Source organism: Periplaneta americana, chromosome 2 (assembly GCF_040183065.1).
Source record: "Periplaneta americana isolate PAMFEO1 chromosome 2, P.americana_PAMFEO1_priV1, whole genome shotgun sequence".
NCBI lineage: Eukaryota > Metazoa > Arthropoda > Insecta > Blattodea > Blattidae > Periplaneta > Periplaneta americana.
The window spans coordinates 24,242,195-24,263,968 of record NC_091118.1 but is presented as its reverse complement, the minus strand read 5'-3'; the positions used below and the strand labels follow the sequence as shown (position 1 = coordinate 24,263,968).

Sequence of the window (21,774 nt, the reverse complement as noted above, 5' to 3'; positions counted from 1 at the left end):
GTCGTCTACGTTCTCGGTTTATTGTGAATCAAAAATTTTCATATTCACGTCCTCTGCTTCTCGTTTTCATTCTGGTTCTCGTTTCCGGTTTATTGTGAACCAGCCTTAAACGAAGATTTATTCATGTTTCACTGCTTCGTAAGTAGTTTTTGCGAGAGTTGTAAATTTTCCACTTATATTTATTTTATTATTAGTATAGATTATTAATTCGTAGAAATATATCTAGTTATTTAACCCCCTAAATTACGTTTTGTAGCTAAATTCCTTTTTCACACCTGAACAGAGAACCCATTCAAGTGGTATTTTGTACCTGAGTACTATTCCCGTTGTTCACCGTCTTAAGGCTGGTTCACAATAAACGGAAACGACAACGAGAACGGAAATATCGTTAAAATAAATGTATTTAAATGTGAACATACACAATTAACTAGAAGCTTGCCGGAGCCCGGGAACGGAAACGTGAAAGTTAATTGTGAATGCTCGCATTTAAATACATTTATTTTAACAATATTTCCGTTCTCGTTCTCGTTATCGTTTGTGTTCTCGGTTTATTGTGGACCAGCCTTTATACACACAGGTACACGGATAAGCAGATGTAAACACACAGTACCGTTTAGCATGGTGCATTACAGGCGCTATGTTGTGTACAAGTTTGTCGTGTATGACGAAGTTCGATATTCGCCGATGTTCGCTCTGCAGGAGGAGACCTGTCGTGTTTGTTCCACCTTGTTATAAAATATTCGCTGTCCTCCTCTCCCACCTCTTCACGTTTTAAGAGCTTAAGAATTTGTGCACATATCTTTTTTTTTCTTGTTGTTGGTAACTCTATAGCATCTATTAGATGCTTTATGGTTGTGCTAACAGATGGAGTTACTTGTCAACAATGTGACGCTGAAACGTGTGTTCAGGTTACTGCCCAGCGACAGTCCTGATGTATTTTATATTGTTGATGATTGGTTAATTAATAATTAATATTAACCCGGCACACTCACAACCACACTCACATTCATACAAATTTCCAGACTCTAGACACCCAGGTAATTTTTCTCCTTCAAGAAAAAATTCACCGAGAGCCGAGCCCGGGAATCGAACCCGGGACCTCCAGAGCACATATCTTGCTATTAATTCTTCATATGAAGTAAGACGAAGTTTATGATGTCTTGGTTGCCTCTCTCATGCTGGAACATTGCAGACCCTACAATTTTATTGTCCTATCCCGTTAAATTCAGAGTTGATGATTATATCGTAAAAATAAATAAATGGTAGGCCTAATCAGTCACTGAACTGATCTTTTATTTTTTCCTTATACTGGAATTTAATTTCGTTTTTCAGCCAGTTTACTTGTGCTTGTTGTTTAGTTTTATTGGCTGCATATGTTTTACTTCTAATTTTTAAGTTGACATATTTAGGGATGACTTTTTTATGAAATTTAACTTGTGTTCCGACATGTATAAGCTAATTTAGCCTGGCTGGCTTTAAGAGGTTAGGTACAGCTTACAGCAGTACAATTTTTGGAAATATTCAACATTTTTTTCTCAATTACTGTACCTTGTACAATAATGAAAATTGGTGTTTTTAAAACACTGTCTTTCTGCTATATGAAACAAATATTTTTACGATTTAAAAGGAATATATATGTTTTTTTCTTCAAAATTCAAAACGGTGGCAGTTCATTGTGCAGTGATGAAGCGTTTCCCTCATAACTGATAAACTTGTTAACTTTTTCATGTTTTCTCTCTTTTATTTTATTGCTGAAACTCATGTTTATAATATCATGCTATTTCAACTAAATTTCTTAATAAATATCTTTTTTATTTTGTGTTAGAAGAAAATACTGATATTTGACCATTTTTAAAAATGAATTGATTTTTATCAGACAATCTATCAAAGGTATAGAAGTGATTTTGCATCATATTGTAGATATGAAATAGCCTAGATAAATGCACACAAAAAATTCAGTTTACAAAATGTTGGATAGTTTTTGTGTTATGAGGGAAACGCTTCATCACTGCACAGTGAACTGCCACTATTATGAATTTTGAAAAAAAAAAAAAAAAAAATATATATATATATATATATATGCTATATGATATATAAATATTTATTTTTAAATCGTAAAAATATTTTTATCATATAGCAAAAGGACAGTGTTTACATATATTTTTTTATTGTACAAGATACAGTAATGGATGAAAGAAAAAGTTGAATATTTCCAAAATTTTACTGCTGGAAGCTGTATCTAATCCCGCAAGTAATTTCAAAGACATGTTTTCCGATAAGTCAATTATATCGTAACAATAAATAAAAGGTAATCGGTCACTGAATTTACTTGATTGTAGATAAAATTTCGTAATAAATGTATGTAGTGCGTTTATATTAAACATTAAAATTCTAGTCACTTTCTATTAATTAAAATACTTTTAGGCAAGTTAAAAATTCCTTAAGTACTCCCACATCTCTATTTCTTGTTAAACTCATGTCTAGTCATTCGAGAAATATCTTACATTCAAACCTTCTGCGTTCTGCGTAATTTAAATATTTCCCCTACAGCTCCGTATAACCCTGGTTTTATTATACACAGTCGTTCAAAGATATCTGACCTACGATTTTGTGATCGTGCAAGCGAAATTTTCAACCACGGGATAAGTCAGAACCAAAGATATAAAAATTGACAAACTTTTAAATAGTTCCGCTAGTTCTCAATAGGTGGCACAATTATTGGGGTGATTAAAAAGTATTGGAGAAAATGAGTAGATTAAGCATAAATTATTTTCATAATTGACAATATCAGCGGTTACTAGCTAAACCCAGTGTTATTTTACAATCAGTAGAGTGGTATGAAAAATTGAATACTATAATGCGGGGATATTTATGTACGTTTGGAAACACTGACTATTATCTTCGCCATCTATTGATAGAAGTAATAACTAAAAAAAAAAAGCGACACTTACACGAACAAATTATCGAACACTATCGATTAGTAGGGTCAGGTATCTTTTAACGCCAGTGTACGTAAATTAAATTGAAACGATGTTCCAATAGTATATTTTGCTTTATTTCACAATAATTCTTTCTCATGACAGTAGCAGATATCTTCACTGGTCTGCACACAATTTACCGTTCATTTTTATGAACGTACTTAAGTCCAGACCCAAGCCCAGGAGGGTGCTCTCCATCCAATTGCGCATACATAAACTCATATGCCTCTGCCAAGCCATAACCTTAATGAAAGCTGGAAAGAGAACAAGAATATAAAATAAGAGCCAAGAACTTTACGTATTTAGAGCACGCGAATTCTTATTATCTTCATATTCAACTCAGTTTCTGTTCACTTGTAAAGAGTTATGTAGGACTGTATTACTTTTCTGGCGTAATCTACAGATCTGAGTGCAAGAACTAGATAATAACTTCATTTTGTGAACTTTAGGTTTTTAATTCTATGGAGCAGCGGCGTAACTAAAGGCTTGGCAGCCATTCGAAAAGCTTTAAGGTGGGACCCCAACCACTTCTGAGTTATACAAAGCAGGCCTAACACCTGATATGTTTTATAATATCTGAATAACTTCAATACCACGCATATTAGAAATCTCTAACTCTAAATACCTTACAATGTAAATGCAAAATAGATATTCAGAATTTATTTCTAGTTAGGGTAAAGGCCCATTCATAATGAAAATTAAACATAACCGTAACATAAACACAGACGTTTGCGCCCAGGCTATCAAATGGGATCATTCACAATGGTTCACAGAAGCATTGACATAAACATTACCGTAAGACGTTAACATGAAAGTTTGCAAACTCAAAATTTTCATGCTTATGCTTATGTGATTTGCAAACAGAACACAATCGTGGAGCGCTGAAGTATATGACAGAATATGAGGAAATGGCGTCGTTGTTATGTTTCCATGGTTACCAAGTATGTTTGCGGTTATGTTTATGTTTCCATCGTGAATGGTGGTATGACTTCTTGATACGTTTATATTCTTAAGTTAACGCTTGCGTTATGTTTAATTTTCATTGTGAATGAGCCTTAAGTGAAGGTATTAACGCCATGCATGTTATACCGCCATCTAATATTTTATAATTAGTTACGTGAAAATCTGTGTTGGCAGCCCTAGTCAGAGAAGTGTGGTGTTTAGAGGAACCCTTCTTAAACATCTGGAATCAACAATGAAACGAATTTCTATCTTTAGTTGTCAGTTTAACACCCTTTAAGTGAAGAAGTGCGCGCTTGAGCAATGCTGCCAATTCAGCGTCTTTCCCGCTAAATCTGGCGTTTTTCAATGTTAGTTTAGCGGGTAAAATTTATGAAATTTGTATTGCTGATATAGGGATTCAGCGGATATTTTTAACACTCACAGCGGCAAAATAATCTCATTTTACATTGACAATATAGCAATTTAGCGGTTTCTACACTGTTTCATAGCGGGTTTTTAAGAAAGGCGTTGGCAACACTGCGCTTGAGCTGATTGTCGAGTGACGTGAATATTGTATTCTGCATGAAGTACGTACAGATAATTGAATTTTAAATATAGTGAAAGATAAAATGTTATGAGAAATTCTTTTATAGACCTATGTGTTCTTCAGTTTAGTGGAATGGTGTTGTTTTAAAATGTATAATATTATATTATGGTAATTATGCATTTGAAATAGAATTTGCGACTGCAGGTAGTAACGCCATTTCGCTGCGAGAATAAACTTTGATTTAGTATATAATAATAATAATAATAATAATAATAATAATAATAATAATAATAATAATAGGCCCTAATAATAATAATAGTAATCTCTAACTTACGGATGAACGACCGGACTTGGGTATCACGAAACCTGCGACATGAACAGCACTGAAGACGGTTGTGAACAAGAGGAGTAGATTCTATTCTATTCTATTCTATTCTGTTCTATTCTATTCTATTCTATTCTACTCCTCTTGGTTGTGAACCACTCAATGACAGTGACCTTGATTGAATTTTTTAAAAGAATGTGGTAATGAGTATTGAGACTCTTTTGTTGTCCCTAATCATTTACAATTGTTTAATTCTGTAACATAATCCTACATTTATCACTTGTTTGTTCCAAAAAAAATTATAATAAAATAAGTGGCGTTATTATCTTCACTTAATACATTCTAATGAGAACCATTTTTATCGAAATAGTGATTTTCATTAGTACAGCACTCGTTTTAAGGATAATTTTAATATTCCAGCACATCGATTGACAAGTTTCAACAAAACGTATAAGTTAATTATGGTTTATGGCTGAAAAATATATAACGGTTTGCTCGATGAAATTAAAAATATAAATGATTTAAGGTGTTCTAAAAGATACATCAAAAGAATTTTAACAAACATCTGTCCCTAAAATTTAGATGAAATACGTGTGGGTCTTTTGGTGCTAAGTTAGGCCTATATTACCGGTTGTTCTGTATGGTTGTGAAGCTTGGACTCTTACTTTGAGAGAGGAACAGAGATTAAGGGTGTTTGAGAACAAGGTTCTTAGGAAAATATTTGGGGCTAAGAGGGATGAAGTTACAGGAGAATGGAGAAAGTTACACAACGCAGAACTTCACGCATTGTATTCTTCACCTGACATAATTAGGAACATTAAATCCAGACGTTTGAGATGGGCAGGGCATGTAGCACATTATGGGCGAATCCAGAAATGCATATAGAGTGTTAGTTGGGAGGCCGGAGGGAAAAAAGACCTTTGGGGTGGCCGAGACGTAGATAGGAGGATAATATTAAAATGGATTTGAGGGAGATGGGATATGATGATAGAGACTGGATTAATCTTGCACAGGATAGGGACCGATGGCGGGCTTATGTGTGGGGGCCAATCAACCTTCGGGTTCCTTAAAAGCCATTTGTAAGTAAGTAAGTAAGTAATTTGTTACAATTTTATATATTTTAGTTATTATTTTCCGTTTTAAATATTGTTTTTCCTTTCTTTCTTTCTTTCTTTCACAAGTCCTATAATTTTTAACTTTTTTAAGGACAAACAAGGAAAAATTAAAAATTAAATTTAAAAAATTAATAGCGCCAGTATGCGTCATACTTTTATTTATTTGTATTGTTGTAAAACCTTGTCACAATTACTACAACTTTTAAAGCTTACATTCCACAGGAGAGGCTACAAATGATCAATATCTAAAAAATAAATATTGTTGTTGGTATTTCTGATCCTTTGTAAGCTATTTTTCGAATTCATGGCATTAATACCTTTACTTACCCTAAATTTGATAAATGTGTGTATAACATTCTTCATAATATCTTAAAATTCTTGCTTAGACCTCGGCAAAGTTATTTATTTCTTCGAAGTCAGCTTCCTAGCCAAGGAACAAACAATTGCTTCAAACTTCATTTTAGCCTATATAAATGTTATAATAATCAGTGTTACCACCTCGGTTCTCAAAAAACCGCTATTAATCAGCGCAGAAACCGCTAAATTGCTATACTGCCAATGTAAAATGAAATTATTTTGCCGCTGTCAGTGCTAAAAATACCCGCTAAATTCCTATATCAGCAATACAAATGCCATAAATTTTGCCCGCTAAACGAGCACAGAAAAACGCCAGATCTAGTGGGAAAATCGCTGGATTGGCAACACTGATAATGTTTAATTTACTCACGTCTGTCGAAGTCCTCAAGGCAAGCACCCAGTATTGCGTAGTTAAATTCATCCGTTGACAGAACAGTATAGTTACCACTCAACATGTCAAGGTCAGCTGAAAATAATAATTTAAAAAAGCAAATTATTGTTCTTCTCATTCACTGCGAGCAGGGACATGAACTATCACCTTTACTTTTTAACTTCGCTCTAGAATATGCCATTAGGAAAGTTCAGGATAACACAGAGGGTTTGGAATTGAACGAGTTACATCAGCTTCTTGTCTATGCGGATGACGTGAATATGTTAGGAGAAAATCCACAAACGATTAGGGAAAACGCGGAAATTCTAGTTGAAGCAAGTAAAGCGATAGGGTTGGAAGTAAATCCCGAAAAGACTAAGTATATGATTATGTCTCGTGACGAGAATATTGTACTCAATGGAAATATAAAAATTGGAGATTTATCTTTCAAAGATCTGGAAAAATTCAAATATCTTGGAGCAACAGTAACAAACATAAATGACACTCGGGAGGAAATTAAACGCAGAAGAAATATGGGAAATGCGTGTTATTATTCGGTTGAGAAGCTTTTGTCATCTAGTTTTCTGTCAAAAAATCTGAAAGTTAGAATTTATAAAACAGTTATATTACCGGTTGTTCTGTATGGTTGTGAAACTTGGACTCTCACTTTGAGAGAGGAACAGAGATTAAGGGTATTTGAGAATAAGGTTCTTAGGAAAATATTTGGGGCTAAGAGGGATGAAGTTACAGGAGAATGGAGAAAGTTACACAACGCAAAGCTGCACGCATTGTATTCTTCACCTGACATAATTAGGAACATTAAATCCAGACGTTTGAGATGGGCAGGACATGTAGCACGTATGGGCGAATCCAGAAAGGCATAGACTATAGAGTGTTAGTTGGGAGGCCGGAGGGAAAAAGACCTTTGGGGAGGCCGAGACGTAGGTGGGAAGATAATATTAAAATGGATCTGAGGGAGGTGGGATATGATGGTAGAGACTGGATTAATATTGCTCAGGATAGGGACCAATGGCGGGCTTATGTGAGGGCGGCAATGAACCTCCGGGTTTCTTAAAAGCCAGTAAGTAAGTATTGTTCTTCTCAATGGAGGTAGTTCATTTTAGGGCAATATTTTCTTTTATACGGTGTTTTCAATTAGACACGAAAGAGAAAAAACATAATTTTAGTCTTTCGCGGTTTTAGTTTAGCTGTCATTGTTTGTAAAGTTTATGTCACTGTTACTGGTATTTTTGATATCTATTTCATTTTATATCTATAGGTATATTCAGTTAAACTAAAAAAGGTTTCTGAATTTATTTTAAGTCCAACATCATATTGCACATTGAACTTTTGTACTTTTCTTTTACATCTCCCCGACACACAACTCGAGTAAAGATTTGGGAAGTGGAATAGAATTAATATTAAATCAGTACTTACGGTCGTGATATTTCATGCTGAGTTTATTGTCCTTGAATGTTCTATCTACGGGTACATCCCTCTTTGAAACCGTCTGAGAGTAGCCTGTAGAATTGTATCTAAACAAACATGAAACCATATTAATTGAATTGAATTGAAAGAGAGGGAAATGGGCGGAGAAACTTTAAAAGATACGCGAGAATGCGTCTTTGCAAGGGAGTCTTTCAAATATAAGGCGTTCAAAGCTAAAGTGGATCAAGTCCATGAGACGTAGTTTTGAGATAATGGGACTTAAAGTTAACTTGCTCTAGTGGATTATCTAATTTCACTAACAACAATTTTATTGCTCCGTTCTCAAAATCTAGATTTATAAAATTTAAACAATTGTGATGTTACTGTTCTCCAACCAGGAGATCAACCGTGAAAGGAATGCGCTTACTATTGCGTCATCGATTGGAGCGAAGTAGATATATAATATTATCGTTATAACGTCAGTTTAAAAACCATTCGCTCTCCTGAATTTATTTCCTGTATGAAAGATTAAAAGACCAGGAGACTAACAGTGATCTAATTTTGTAACTAGGGTAGTATAAACATGTGTGTATCAATGTTATTGTTTGTGCTGTGACAGCGAGCCAATAGAGATAAGAGTACCCACGTGTGTGACCTTATGACATCAACATTCATTCACAGCATTATCCAATTCGTCTCATCCGGCAGAGACTTTCTCGTGGTTGGAGCACAGTAATTGATGCAACGCTTTGGTGACTTGATCCACTATGGCTCAGAACATCGTGAACAAATAATCTGAGCCAAAAGTGACTGGTGCTACCTACCGGCGAATGCTTGGAATTAAGACTTGATTCATTACTGCTCGGAAAAGATCTAACTTCAGATAATCATAAAATGAATTAAACTCAATTCATGAGACTTCATCCACTTTAGCTCTGAACTCCTCATATATCTGACTTATAATTTTCTGATCGTTTAAGCGAACTCTTTATCCAGAACCAAAAATATAAAAAATTGCAAACTTTGAAATAGTTCCGCTAGTTCTCAATATGTGACATTATTATTGGGACTGGTAAAATTGTGTTGGGCAAAATGGTGATGTATAGATTAAGTATAAATATTATTCTCATATTTCACAGCATCAGTAGTTCCCCACTAAACCTAGTGCATTTTACAATCACTAATGAAAATTTTAATTCTATAATGCTGTTATTATGTACTATTGGCTACACTGACTGTTACCTCTGCCATCTATTTATAAAAGTAATAACTGAAGAAGTCACATTTACACGAACAAATTATCGATCACTATCGATTAGTAGGGGCAAGATATTTTTGAGCGTCAGTATAGCACATTGTAATCCCTTTTACATACTAAATGATTTATTTTTATCTCCATTATAAAGCACTCACACTATGTACTGAGCATTAGCAGAATTATGTAGAAATGAGTCGCTAAGTAAACAGAATCGCTCAGAGAATTTTTTCGAATTTGTCATAGTGGTGAAGAACTGAGGCATGTCTGACATCTGAAACAAAAGCAAAATAACCGTCATTTGTTATACGAAAGCCCATTATATTACAAATCCTAAAATGTTTCAGTCAATTTGTTTGGACACTTCTCATAATATTTATGTTTCTTTCTTTCTTTCTTTCTTTCTTTCTTTCTTTCTTTCTTTGTATATCACAACTGATTGAATTGTTTATGCCTTAAATTTAATTATACATATAGCTCAACTAATGAATGATCGTTTGCATTTGTAAATTTAATAATCTGGTTGGCTATGTATTGTATATTTTTAGTAGAGCCGTCGATTTAGCTCAGTCGCCAGACTCGCTGGGCTGCTGATCCGGAGCTGCTTTCGGGCTTGGGTTGGATCCCCCTTTGGTCTCATTGAATGGTTTCTTCCAAAGTTTTCCCCAGCCGTGGGACTGAAGCCGGATGGTCTATGGCGAGTCCTCGGCATCACTTCATTTTACCTCTTTGACTTGATTACCTGGTTGAGTTTTTCCGAGGTTTTCCCCAACCAAAAGGCAAATGCCGGGTAATCTTTTTCCTCGGACCTCACCTCATCATTGTAGAAAATTACTAAATTGTAAAACTGTAAAAATTGTAAAATACTGTAAAAATTGTAATTGTAATATTGTAAAATTTTGACTTGTTCCGCATCTTAAAGCTTCATTGCTCATGTAAGATCTATGGAATATAATAAATGAATGAATGAATTTGTTTGTTTATTTGTTTATTTAATTATTTATTTATTTATTATTTATTTATTTTTATTTATTATTTATTTATTTATTTGTTTATTTATTTATTTATTTCTACATCCGGGCAAAGCCCCAATTACAATAGACAGTACAGATATTTGTTTAAAACATAGAATTGCAGATCATATGCAAAAAAAAAAGAGACAAAACAGATACAAATGCAAGATACAAGTGTACGTACAAATTAAAAATGAAAAATGAAAAAAAAAAAAAGAACAGACAAATAGACACTACCTAAATAACAGACACAGATATAGATGTAAATGAAAAATACAAAATAAAAATAAATGAAAAGTAGATAAGTATAGATATCATAGCCAAAAATGTAAAATGTAGCTATAATTGGCAAATTACAGAGTAACAAATAGATAGCAGTATTATTTAAAGTCAACTACCTTCAGTATATTAATAAGAAAATGTTTATATTTCATGTAAGAAATGCTGAAATCTAGATCCCATGTTTTACATATTTCATTGAAATTTGAACACATTTTTAACACTGGTTAATTTTTATGTGCTGAAGTGTTTGGTTTTTTATAATATAACAACTGACAATTTCATAAATGTGTTGTTCTAGCGTTAATCTGGATTTGTGATAATATTTCGCTATTATCCAGTAGACCGTTGAATAATGGGCACTAGTTTGAACGTAACACATTTCTCTCTATAATTGAATTCTTAGCTTATACACTGGTGTTCAAATATATCTGATGTACGATTTTATGATCGTGTAAGTGAACTTTCTAACCACGGGATAAGTCAGAACCAACGATATATATATATATATATATATATATATATATATAAATTGACAAACTTTGAAGCAGTTCCACTAGTAATCAATAAGTGGCACCATTATTGGGGTGGTTAAAAATTTGTCGGGGGAAAATGATGATGTAGATTAAGCATAAATTGTTCTTATAATTGACAATATCAGCGATTTCCAGCTAAACCCAGTGTTGTTTTACAATCAACAGAGGGGAATGAAATATTTAATTCTATAATGCGGATATATTAATTATGTACGATTGGCAGCACTGATTATTGTCTTCGCCATCTATTCATAGAAGTAATAATTAAAGAAGCCACACTTACACCAACAAATTATCGATCACTATCGATTAGCAGGGTCAGTTATCTTTGAACGTCAATGTACAACTATTATTCTTTATGTCAATATTTTCCATTTCAAATATTCTAATTCTTAACCCATGTATTTATTTTAAACAGTTTTTTGTTTCCCCAAAACTTTGTATTTCGTGACTTATGGGGGTTTCTAAAAAATTATTCAATTGCAGTCATTTATTTACAAGCAAAAGAAATATTTATTTACTTAAAAATCCGTTCCGTGATAATAAGTTATCTTCCATGGAACGAGATTCGAAAAGCTCCATTGTCTTTGAAATATCGTCATACAAACCCGACTTGGTTTATCTCTTAAGACCTATGGCCATTTTCATTACCGACGATGATGTATCTTGACTTGGCTTGTCTTTTCCAGGGTCTTACTGTACACTAAGGCACTTGTTTTGGCTCATTGTGAGCCTTATGCGATGGTTGTCCAGGTGGCCTGGGTGGCATTAGTGAATCCGCTGCTGACAGGTGGCCCATCCCGTCTCTGCCTTGCCGGATCCCATCCTCTGACGATTAGCCCCAAATCCTTCATATATCAGCATGAGAACTTCGAAGACTACATACCAGTCTGTTTATAACTATTGCATATAATAGATGAAATGAGGTTGAGGTGGAAGTGGTTAAATGTACAGTACACAGGCCCACAGAAGATTCTTACAAAGAGCAAAAATCATCAACTAGCTATCGGGAGTAACGTTGGTTCTACTAGGGTTGGACAAAAAGTAATGGCAACAGTTCGATATTTCTTACATGGCTTTATTCACAGGGGTACAACATTTACGTACCTTCTATATAGTCGCCCCCCTTATTTATTACTTTTTGCCAAATGTTTGGAAGGCGTCGTACACCATCAGCGCGTCCATCTTTGTTGATGTTCCGTATTGACCGCCCTAAAGCACGGATAAGTTCATCTCTGGTATTGTACCGGGTCCCTCGCAGTGGTTCTTTCACTTTGGTGAAAAGATCGTAATCGCATGGATCATATCGGGTGAGTACGGTGGATGTTCCAGTAGTCCGCGTTTTCCGTCTGCCTTGGAGGTACAGCGTGGTGCAGTATTACCCCATCAATGTCATACGCCACAATGAACATCTCCTTCACAGCACTTTGTGTAGGGCGCACTTTCTTTGGACGAGGAGAACCGGGATGCTTCCATTCATTTGATTGGCGTTTCAAGTTTGGTTCATACGAACGAGTCCAGGTTTCGTCCATAGCGACGATTCGTCCAAGAAAGTCGTCACCTTCCCTTTGGTACCGGTGCAACAAGGCCTTCCCGGAACGCTTTAACCCATCGTGCAACTGTGCGATATGGCAACGCTGCATCGCCACATGCTTCACGCAGTCCTTGAAAACATTCTTGTGCACTATGACCTCGTGCCATTTCAATTTTGATCCAGGAACGTTGCTTTAGTTTTGTAAGGATGGTCTTAGGGCGCTTGCACTTTCCCTATGAAAGTGAACACGTTCTACACACTGCAGTAGATTGATTGAGTACTGTCGCCGCTGGCTGCACTAACTCATCTAACAGTCCTTGTTTATGTTCACACAGCTGGCAGCTCTCGAACGAACCATCGTCACGTGACAGCAGTGTTGCCATTACTTTTTATCCAACCTATGTAGAAGCACAGCTTCAGCATTAGTGACTGAGCATTATGGCTTTATAGCAGTGGCGGCTGATTGACTGAGGCAAGTGAGGCCAAGCTTCAGTCACTTGGCTTAACTGGAATCAAATTTTTTGTTATATAATGTATTAGTTATTTGAGTGAAGCATATATCGCTGTAGAAGTATATGAAAACTTTGTGATGTATATAGACCTGTTTTGCAGTAAAATTTGTTCCTGAGGCCAGGATCGCTCGTGCCGGGTCTGGCTTCTGCATTTCGTTTGTTTTCGCGGGCTTTGAGGTTGCGCTTGAAACGTTGTAGCTGAGGCACAATTCGTCTGGCCTCGTGGCCTGGTCAGGTTTTTTTACTCCTCCCATCCATGGGCCGGCCTCAAGGGTGGAATGGAGGTGGATATAGGAGTGGTGACTTGTCTTCCTAAATAGGCCACAAATAACATAAAAATTTCCGCTCTTTTTTAGGCAGAGACCCACACTGTTCTCTCCTCTTATGTCTCAGTTTATGACTTAAGCGAGGGTGTTGTACAGTAGTACAGTAGTGAGTCTGGTCCAATGTTGTTATGTGTTTCGGGAAAATATAAACAGAAATAGGTGCGAGAAATAATGATTATGTACTTTATTAATTGTCAGAATGTCCATTTTCGAGAAGAAATGATATTGAAAGCAAGGAAGTTTTAAATAACGAGATAGCCTACTGAGATACCTATGCCATCGTTGACAAATTTTTCTGACAGATAATCTTAAAACGCGAGTTTCTATTGCATCCTGATATGGACAATATAAATGGTTAAGTGGTAATGTGGTGCAAAATAAACCTTGTTTGTTGCTGTTAAAGGAGAAAAAATAAAGAGGAAAAAAAGAAAGGAAGAAAGAAATGCGTGTCTACTAAAAGTTTCAGCGATCTGAAAAATATTTCCAGGGGAATTTTAAGAAATACTTCTTCAGCTGAGCATAATATGAATTGCTTCAGCACATTCGAACAATCACTAAAACAAACTCACAGCATAACAACTTATTTGGTGAGTGACATTATTTTTCATTAATAATAATGATAATAATAATAATAATAATAATAATAATAATAATAATAATAATAATAATAATAATAATAATAATAATAATATGCATAATAATTCAGTAATAATGGCATTAATAATATAATAAGAGTACTAATTATTATCATGAATAAACATTTCTTATCGGAGGCTTTTAAACTAGTTGCATCTGGCCTCACCGAGGATTTCGGTCACTGGCCGCTACTGCTTTATTAGCTTATACGTACTGCAGGAAGATTGAAGTTTTTCATGGGTGGAACCCCAATGTCACATATAACATCTGCCGCTTCCAAGTTTTTGCAGAAGCTCGCCAAGAACAATATTAGGAGTGTTTCTCTTGCAACTGTAAATACGAGTAATTTGCACAGGTGCTGAAATTCTCACAATAATGTCACGATTAAAATTAATAATAATTGATTAGAAAAGGCTTTTGACAGAGTGGATTGGAACAAACTGATGGGGATCTTAGAGAAAATAGTGTGGATTGGAAAGAGACGAGGCTGTTCAGTAATCTTTATATGAATTAATTTTTTTAAAAGGGGATAAGTCATCATTTTTGACATTTTCATTTTTGTCGTAGTTTCGAAAGTAAGGCCTACATTGATAAACCCATCGTTTCTGCTTCAAAGGACGCCAATAACATTGTTCGTTGGCTTATTAGAAGCAGTTAAAATCATAATTTGTTTTAATTGAAGGGTTCAGAGCTGTAGTGGGCCAAGCGCCATTTACTAAAAACGGAGAAAGCAAGGGTTAAAGTCAAGTGAATACCATAGTTTAATGAAGATTGACATATCATTCATTTAGTTTTAATGTGTATAAGTTACTTTATATTACTTGCTATATGTTTCCATTGAATTATGGCAATAACTTCATTTTAACCCTTGTTTTCTACGGTTTTAGTAAATGGCGCTTGGCTCACTATGGTTCTGAACCCTTCAATTAGTCACTAGTCAATGACATGCATCGTTTTAAAACTATTAAATTGGCAGTGGTGGCCGAGTGCGAACAGCTGAAAACAAAATAAATATTACAAAAGACTGCTGTTTCTGAAGAAAGAAGGAACAAACAAAGAAATCTATACTAATAATAAATCTGTAGCCGAAATTTTTCTGGTAATTTACGATTTTCCAAAAATAATTGGTCCTAACATATATAATTAACCACCCTGAAACCGAAAATCGCTTTTTTGAAATTTTTGTTTGTATGTCTGTCTGTCTGTCTGTATGTTTGTTACCTTTTCACGCGATAATGGCTGAACCGATTTCGATGAAAATTGGAATATAAATTAAGTTCGTTGTAACTTAGATTTTAGGCTATAAGGCATTCAAAATACATTATTTAAAATGGGGGTTATAAGGGGGCCTCAATTAAATAAATCGAAATATCTCGCTTAATATTTAATTTTCTGAAAAATATTACATAACAAAAGTTTGTTTAAAAATCATTTCCGATAAGTTTTATACCTCGAAAAATTTTGATAGGACTGATATTTAATGAGATAAATGAGTTTTAAAATTAAAATAACTGCCATCTAAGGACGTGTAATGAATTAAAAAACAAATGACTTCGTCTATAAGGGGCCTTGGACAGCAACAATCGAAAGCTATGAAAGATAGCCTACAGAGAATGTTTCTGTGTTTGTATGAAGTAATATCGGAAGCTAAATTAACCGATTTGTAAATTAATTATTATTTCACCATTGGAAAGTGTAGTTTCTCTAGATGGACATAATGCTATAATGTTATTACAGTAACTTCTGATATGATATAATATAATATAATATAATATAATATAATATAATATAATACAATATAAGTTATTTGAAGGGTTCACAACCATAGTGGGCCAAGCTCCATTTACTGAATACGTAGAAAACAAGGGTTAAAATTAAGTTATTACCATAATTCAATGGAAACCTATAACAAGTAAAATAAAATATACACATTAAATCTAAATTTATTTATTTATTTATTATTTTGCTAATAATTGTAATATAAAATACAAAATATACAGAAAAACTTTAGCTAGCCCCTGAAAGAGTCAATCTTCATTGAACTATGGATGCATGTAATAAAAATTAAGAAACATGTTAAAGGAATTGTCATTGCACCAAATGAGTGTCTCTGGACCAAAATGATCGCATTTTAATTATTTGGATGCAATTTAAATTAAGTAACATATTAAACGATTTATCCTTCTATCAAACACGAATGTTCCCTGGATCAAATGTCCTATTTTAATTATGTAATTACTTTATATTTATTTCTAACGGGTGCAGCGGAGCGCACGGGTACGGCTAGTGAGATAATAAATTTTGAAATGTGTACCCTATTCCACTTTGAGTATAGCTACACATGACAGAGTTCAATACAACGGCAAATGCTGGGTAACTTTCGGTGCTGGACCCCGGACTCATTTCACCGGCATTATCACCTTCATCTCATTCAGACTCTAAATAACCTAGATGTTGATAAATCGTCGTAAAATAACCCAATAAAATAAAAATAAAAGTTCAATACATCAAAGTATCTAGTAGTATTAATGAATTAGTAAGCCACGCATTCTTCACAGCACTTCTGCGAGAATCTGTTCCCACATCAATAGATCCAGTCTACTCAGCAGGAAAGGTGTCAATGAAACAGAAAGAAGTGCAAGACTTGGAAAAAATGAAACAGTAGACTCTACATCTCAAGTGAACATACGGCATTTTATGAAGACGTTTTCTGCTGGCTTACAGACAGTAATGCAACGCACGATGACTTGAAAACAGTACATCTCAAGTGAAAAGACTGAGTTCTCTTCATCATTCATTATCTTTTCCAATTTTTTTTAAATTTATAATTATTATATATCGTTTGTTGATTGTGTATGATTTCCAGTAAAATAATTGAGGCATTGACATGGGAAAGGTCGTAACTGCCAAAAATTCGAATTTTTAGGTTTTTCATTGAGAAGGTAGTAAATGGCCATGCCAATGGCACAGAGAAGGTAGTATGTCCGTATGTAATGAAACGAAGTTGGAAACGTAGTCACTAGATGTTGTAAGTTGTATGTGCACAGCTGTTGGCGCGGAGAAGGTAGTAACTCCTTTTACAACATCAGAGTGTGTCTAGACAAATATGGGCTGATAACTGTACAGGGCAGAATAAGAATCGGATGATTCTAATGGTCCTGATTTACATTATTGCCAAGAAACATTTTGATTCAGTAGACTTGAAATTCCTGGTTTCAGAACATTCCTACATGCCATGTGATAAGGAATTTGGCATCATAGAGAAAAGAAAAAAAAAGATGAAAGACCATGGTTCCAGAAGAAGTAAGGCCTAATAATGTAATAATGATGAAGAATGAGGATTTCTTCGTATTTCTGCAGAATGTGACAAGTTTTTGAATACAACTCCTATCAAAATCAGCACCCTCAACTGGATTAGACTCTCAAAAGCTGATTTTCCTCTAATAAAAACAAGACAGTCATTTAATGACCTTGAAATGTGGACAGGGCACAGGATTTTTAAGAAAGGACAGTCATTAACGTCAATCACTAACTTGCATTGCTTGCAACGCCTTGAAAGAAGACCAGTCGTGCCTGATGCCAAAAAGAGAGACTTGTTATCTCTGTTAGACTTCCTCGATGAAAAGTATCATGCATTTTACCGAAAAATTGGTGCATAATGTATAAATAACGTTAATTCTCAGTTTGGCTAAGGAGTGATTTCAATGTTCTATTTTCATAAAATAGGATTTCACAGATAAATCTGTGCTAGACTTTTCATATTTCATGTGTAACACAAACATGAGTGTATGCCTTTCATTTAAAGCAGTTTCTGTAATAATGTAAGTGAGAAAGTGTTCATAAATTTGTTTTTTGCTTCCCCTGAAAAATTTTGTTTTTGGCAGTTACTACCTTTCCCGTGTCAGCGCCTCAATTCAAGAATAGCACGAAAATATCTGTATCGTATTTGATTTTAGGACCTACTTGTTACGAAACTTATTTTTTTAAGGGACGGCTTTTTTCATATTTTAGTCACGAAGCTCAATACGTAAAAAATATGCATCCATAGGCAGTTGCTAACCACTAGGATCGCTACTATCGCCTCATTACAGACAATGTGAAATAGTACCTGCACAGTCTATTGTTCCTAGCACCCTCAACAACTCAAGCTTCGTGACTGTATATACTAGACTGTGCGAGAATCTTGTTAAATTTAAATATGGGGAGTATGAAAATAGAAATGAAAAGAAATATCAATCTTGTATTTCAAATCCCAAACATCCTTACAATCGCAACCATACTCACAATAACAATCACGAACAGCATAAACGTTTCACGCAATTAAATGGATTCAGTGAATTCCATGTCACTTTTTGAAAAGCTTTGTTGTGCACACAAGAAATTTACCTTTTCATAGGATAATTAAATTTAAAAAATCTGAAATAAAGTTTCCTTACCAGACATCGCGCTCTTGTGCTGTAGATGATTTTGTGCCAGCGTGATCCATGCGGTGTTTTATACTGACTGTCTTGTGACGTGATTGTTGCGTTATAAAACAGATAACTTGGATAGTGATTTGTCTTCAAACTAATTTATTTCTTTAAAATAATATATCGCTATTGTCACTACCACCTGTGGAAATACTAGTACTTAAAGATACGAGTATTGAAAATATTATACTTTGAAACCTTGTCATTCTAGACACCTGGCTATTTCAAAATATGCATTTCTTCAAAATACATATTTATGTGTCATATGACCTTACAGTATTACTTTCTTCCCTACTTATTGACAGCACTAGATAACTAAAACAATCTTGTATAACATCTATGCCTCCACTGTAGGCTAAATACGTAGATGACTGCGCGCATTTTTTGCAAATGGTTTTTGTGCATATTTTCCAGCTCTAACACTTTTTTTTACAGGAGGTTATTGATATTATGTCAAATCTAGTGTAATCCCTGATAGAAATATCAAATGTATTGAATTTGTTAAGAATCGGGAGGAAATTGACATAGGTCTTTTCATGTTACCACACCATGCCGAGACAACATAATGGCGCAATGTGATTGGATTACGTAAAACAAAACATGTGATCATCATGTTACTCCTTAGCAGCTACCAGAAGTAATGCTCCGTTCAACCAAGTCTGAGACTCAAACCCTAGCTCGCCGATATTCCATCCATGCGGCCCGGGATCAATGCCCGGTCAGGTCGTGACGTAATTTGTGGTAAACGAAGCAGACGACGTAGTCAGCTTCCGCTCATGAATGTTATCTAGGCCACCAGTCGGACGGACAACCATCGCATGTATGGGACACACAATGGGCAAAAGTCTTTCCCTTCACTAGGTGTACGGGGAGGAGAGGAGGGTTACTTTAGCATTGACTGTCACATAAAAATGCAACCCACTTTGTTCTTCTGTTCACCTTGATTCTCAGTGTTCTTTTCATATTTCCCTTGATTTCATTCTCTTCCCATTGTTCTCCTTGTATTCCTCTTGTTCTCTTTGTATTCCCATTGTTTTCTTTGTCTTTCTCTTCTCCTCCTTGTTCTCTTGTATTTCCTGTGTTCTCCTTGTATTTCCATGACTCGCTTTATATTTCTCTTTTTTATCCTCGTATTCTCCTTCTTCTCTTTGTAGTCCGCCTTTCCTCCTTGTATTTCCTTTTTTCTCCTTATATTCCTCCTGTTTTCCTTGTCTTCCTCCCTCATATTCCTTGCCTTTCCTTTGTTATCTCTGTATTCCCCTTGTACTCCTCGATTTTCTCTTGTTTTCCTTGTATTTCCCTTGTTCTCGTTGCATTTCCATTATATTCTAGTATTACCCTTGTCTTCCTCTCTTGTTTCGCTTGTCTTTCCTTTCGTTATCCTTGAATTCACCTTGTTGTCCTTGAATTCATTTTGTTCTCCTTTCTTTTCTCCTCGTTATCCTTCTTTTCTCCCTTGTTCTCCTTGCTTTCTCCCTTGTTCTCCTGCTTTGTCCTTGTTCTCCCCGTATTCCACTTGTTATTCTTGTCTTCCTCTCCTATCTTCCTTGTCTTTCTTTCCCTATTATCCTTGTATTCTCTTTGTTTCCCTTCTCTTCCTCTTTCTCATACATTTTTTCTCGCTCTCCTTGTATTCTCCTTATTCTCTGTATATTGCTCTTATTTCCCTTGTATTTCTTTCCCCCTTATTCTCGTATTTTTATTGCTTTTCTCTCTTTTTTCAATTTCCTTCTCTTGTTTTTCTGGCATTGCCCTTATTCTCCTTGTCTTCCACTCATGTTTTCCTTGTTTTCTTTCTCTGTTATCCTTGTATTCCCCATATTTTCCTTTTCCCCTCTTTTTATCTTGTCTTTCTCTTGTTCTCTTCCTGTTCTCCTTGTTCTCCTTGCATTTCTTTTGTTCTCCTTGTATTCCCTTGTTCTCCTTCTATTCCCCTCGTTCTCCTTGTATTTCCCTTGTTTTCCTCATATTCCCCTTGTTATCCTCGTAATCCCCTTGTTTTTCCTCATATTTCCCTTGTTATCATCGTATTCCCCTTCTTTTTATTCGATTCCCCTTGTTCTACTTCTATGCCCCTTGTTCTCCTTGCATTTCCCTTGTTTTCCTCATATTCCCCTTGTTATCCTCGTATTCCCCTTGTTTTTCCTCATATTTCCCTTGTTATCATCGTATTCCCCTTGTTCTCCTTCTATGCCCCTTGTTCTCCTTGTATTTCCCCTGTTTTCCTCATAGTCCCCTGGTTCTCCTTGTATTTCCCTTGTTTTCCTCATATTCCCTTTGTTATCCTCGTATTCCCCTTGTTTTTCCTCATATTTCCCTTGTTATCATCGTATTCCCCTTGTTCTCCTTCTATGCCCCTTGTTCTCCTTGTATTTCCCCTGTTTTCCTCATAGTCCCCTTGTTCTCCTTGTATTTCCCTTGTTTTCCTCATATTCCCCTTGTTATCCTCGTATTCCCCTTGTTTTTCCTCATATTTCCCTTGTTATCGTATTCCCCTTGTTCTCCTTCTATGACCCTTGTTCTCCTTGTATTTCCCCTGTTTTCCTCATAGTCCCCTTGTTCTCCTTGTATTTCCCCTGTTTTCCTCATAGTCCCCTTGTTCTCCTTGTATTTCCCTTGTTTTTCTTCTATTTCCCTTGTTCTCCTTGTATTCCCCTTCTTTTTATTCGATTCCCCTTGTTCTCCTTCTATGCCCCTTGTTCTCCTTGTATTTATCTTGTTTTCCTCATAGTCCCCTTGTTCTCCTTGTATTTCCCTTGTTTTTCTTCTATTTCCCTTGTTCTCCTTGTATTCCCCTTGTTTTTCTTCTATTCCCCTTGTTCTCCTTCTATGCCCCTTGTTCTCCTTGTATTTCCCTTGTTTTCCTCATAGTCCCCTTGTTCTCCTTGTATTTCCCTTGTTTTCCTCATAGTCCCCTTGTTCTCCTTGTATTCCCCTTGTTTTTCTTCTATTCCCCTTGTTCTCCTTGTATTCCCCTTGTTCTCCTTGTATTCCCCTTGTTTTTCTTCTAATCCCCTTTTTCTCCTTGTATATCCCTTGTTTTCCTCATAGTCCCCTTGTTCTCCTTGTATTCCTTTTGTTTTTCTTCTATTCCTCTTGTTCTCCTTCTATGCCCCTTGTTCTACTTGTATTTCCCTTGTTTTCCTAATAGT

The 21,774-nt window shown here is 35.2% G+C and overlaps 1 protein-coding gene across 1 annotated transcript; it reads right to left on the bottom strand.

Annotated features, from left to right (window-relative positions):
* Positions 1-3,033: 3,033 nt before the first annotated feature.
* Positions 3,034-14,503, bottom strand: LOC138695245 (uncharacterized). Its single transcript, XM_069819694.1, has 5 exons — positions 14,368-14,503; positions 9,476-9,591; positions 8,072-8,169; positions 6,635-6,730; positions 3,034-3,232 (listed from the first exon to the last, which is right to left on the bottom strand). Exons 1-5 carry the CDS (start codon positions 14,389-14,391, stop codon positions 3,096-3,098), a joined length of 471 nt encoding a protein of 156 aa, XP_069675795.1. The 5' UTR covers positions 14,392-14,503; the 3' UTR covers positions 3,034-3,095.
* Between the last annotated feature and the right edge of the window lie 7,271 nt (positions 14,504-21,774).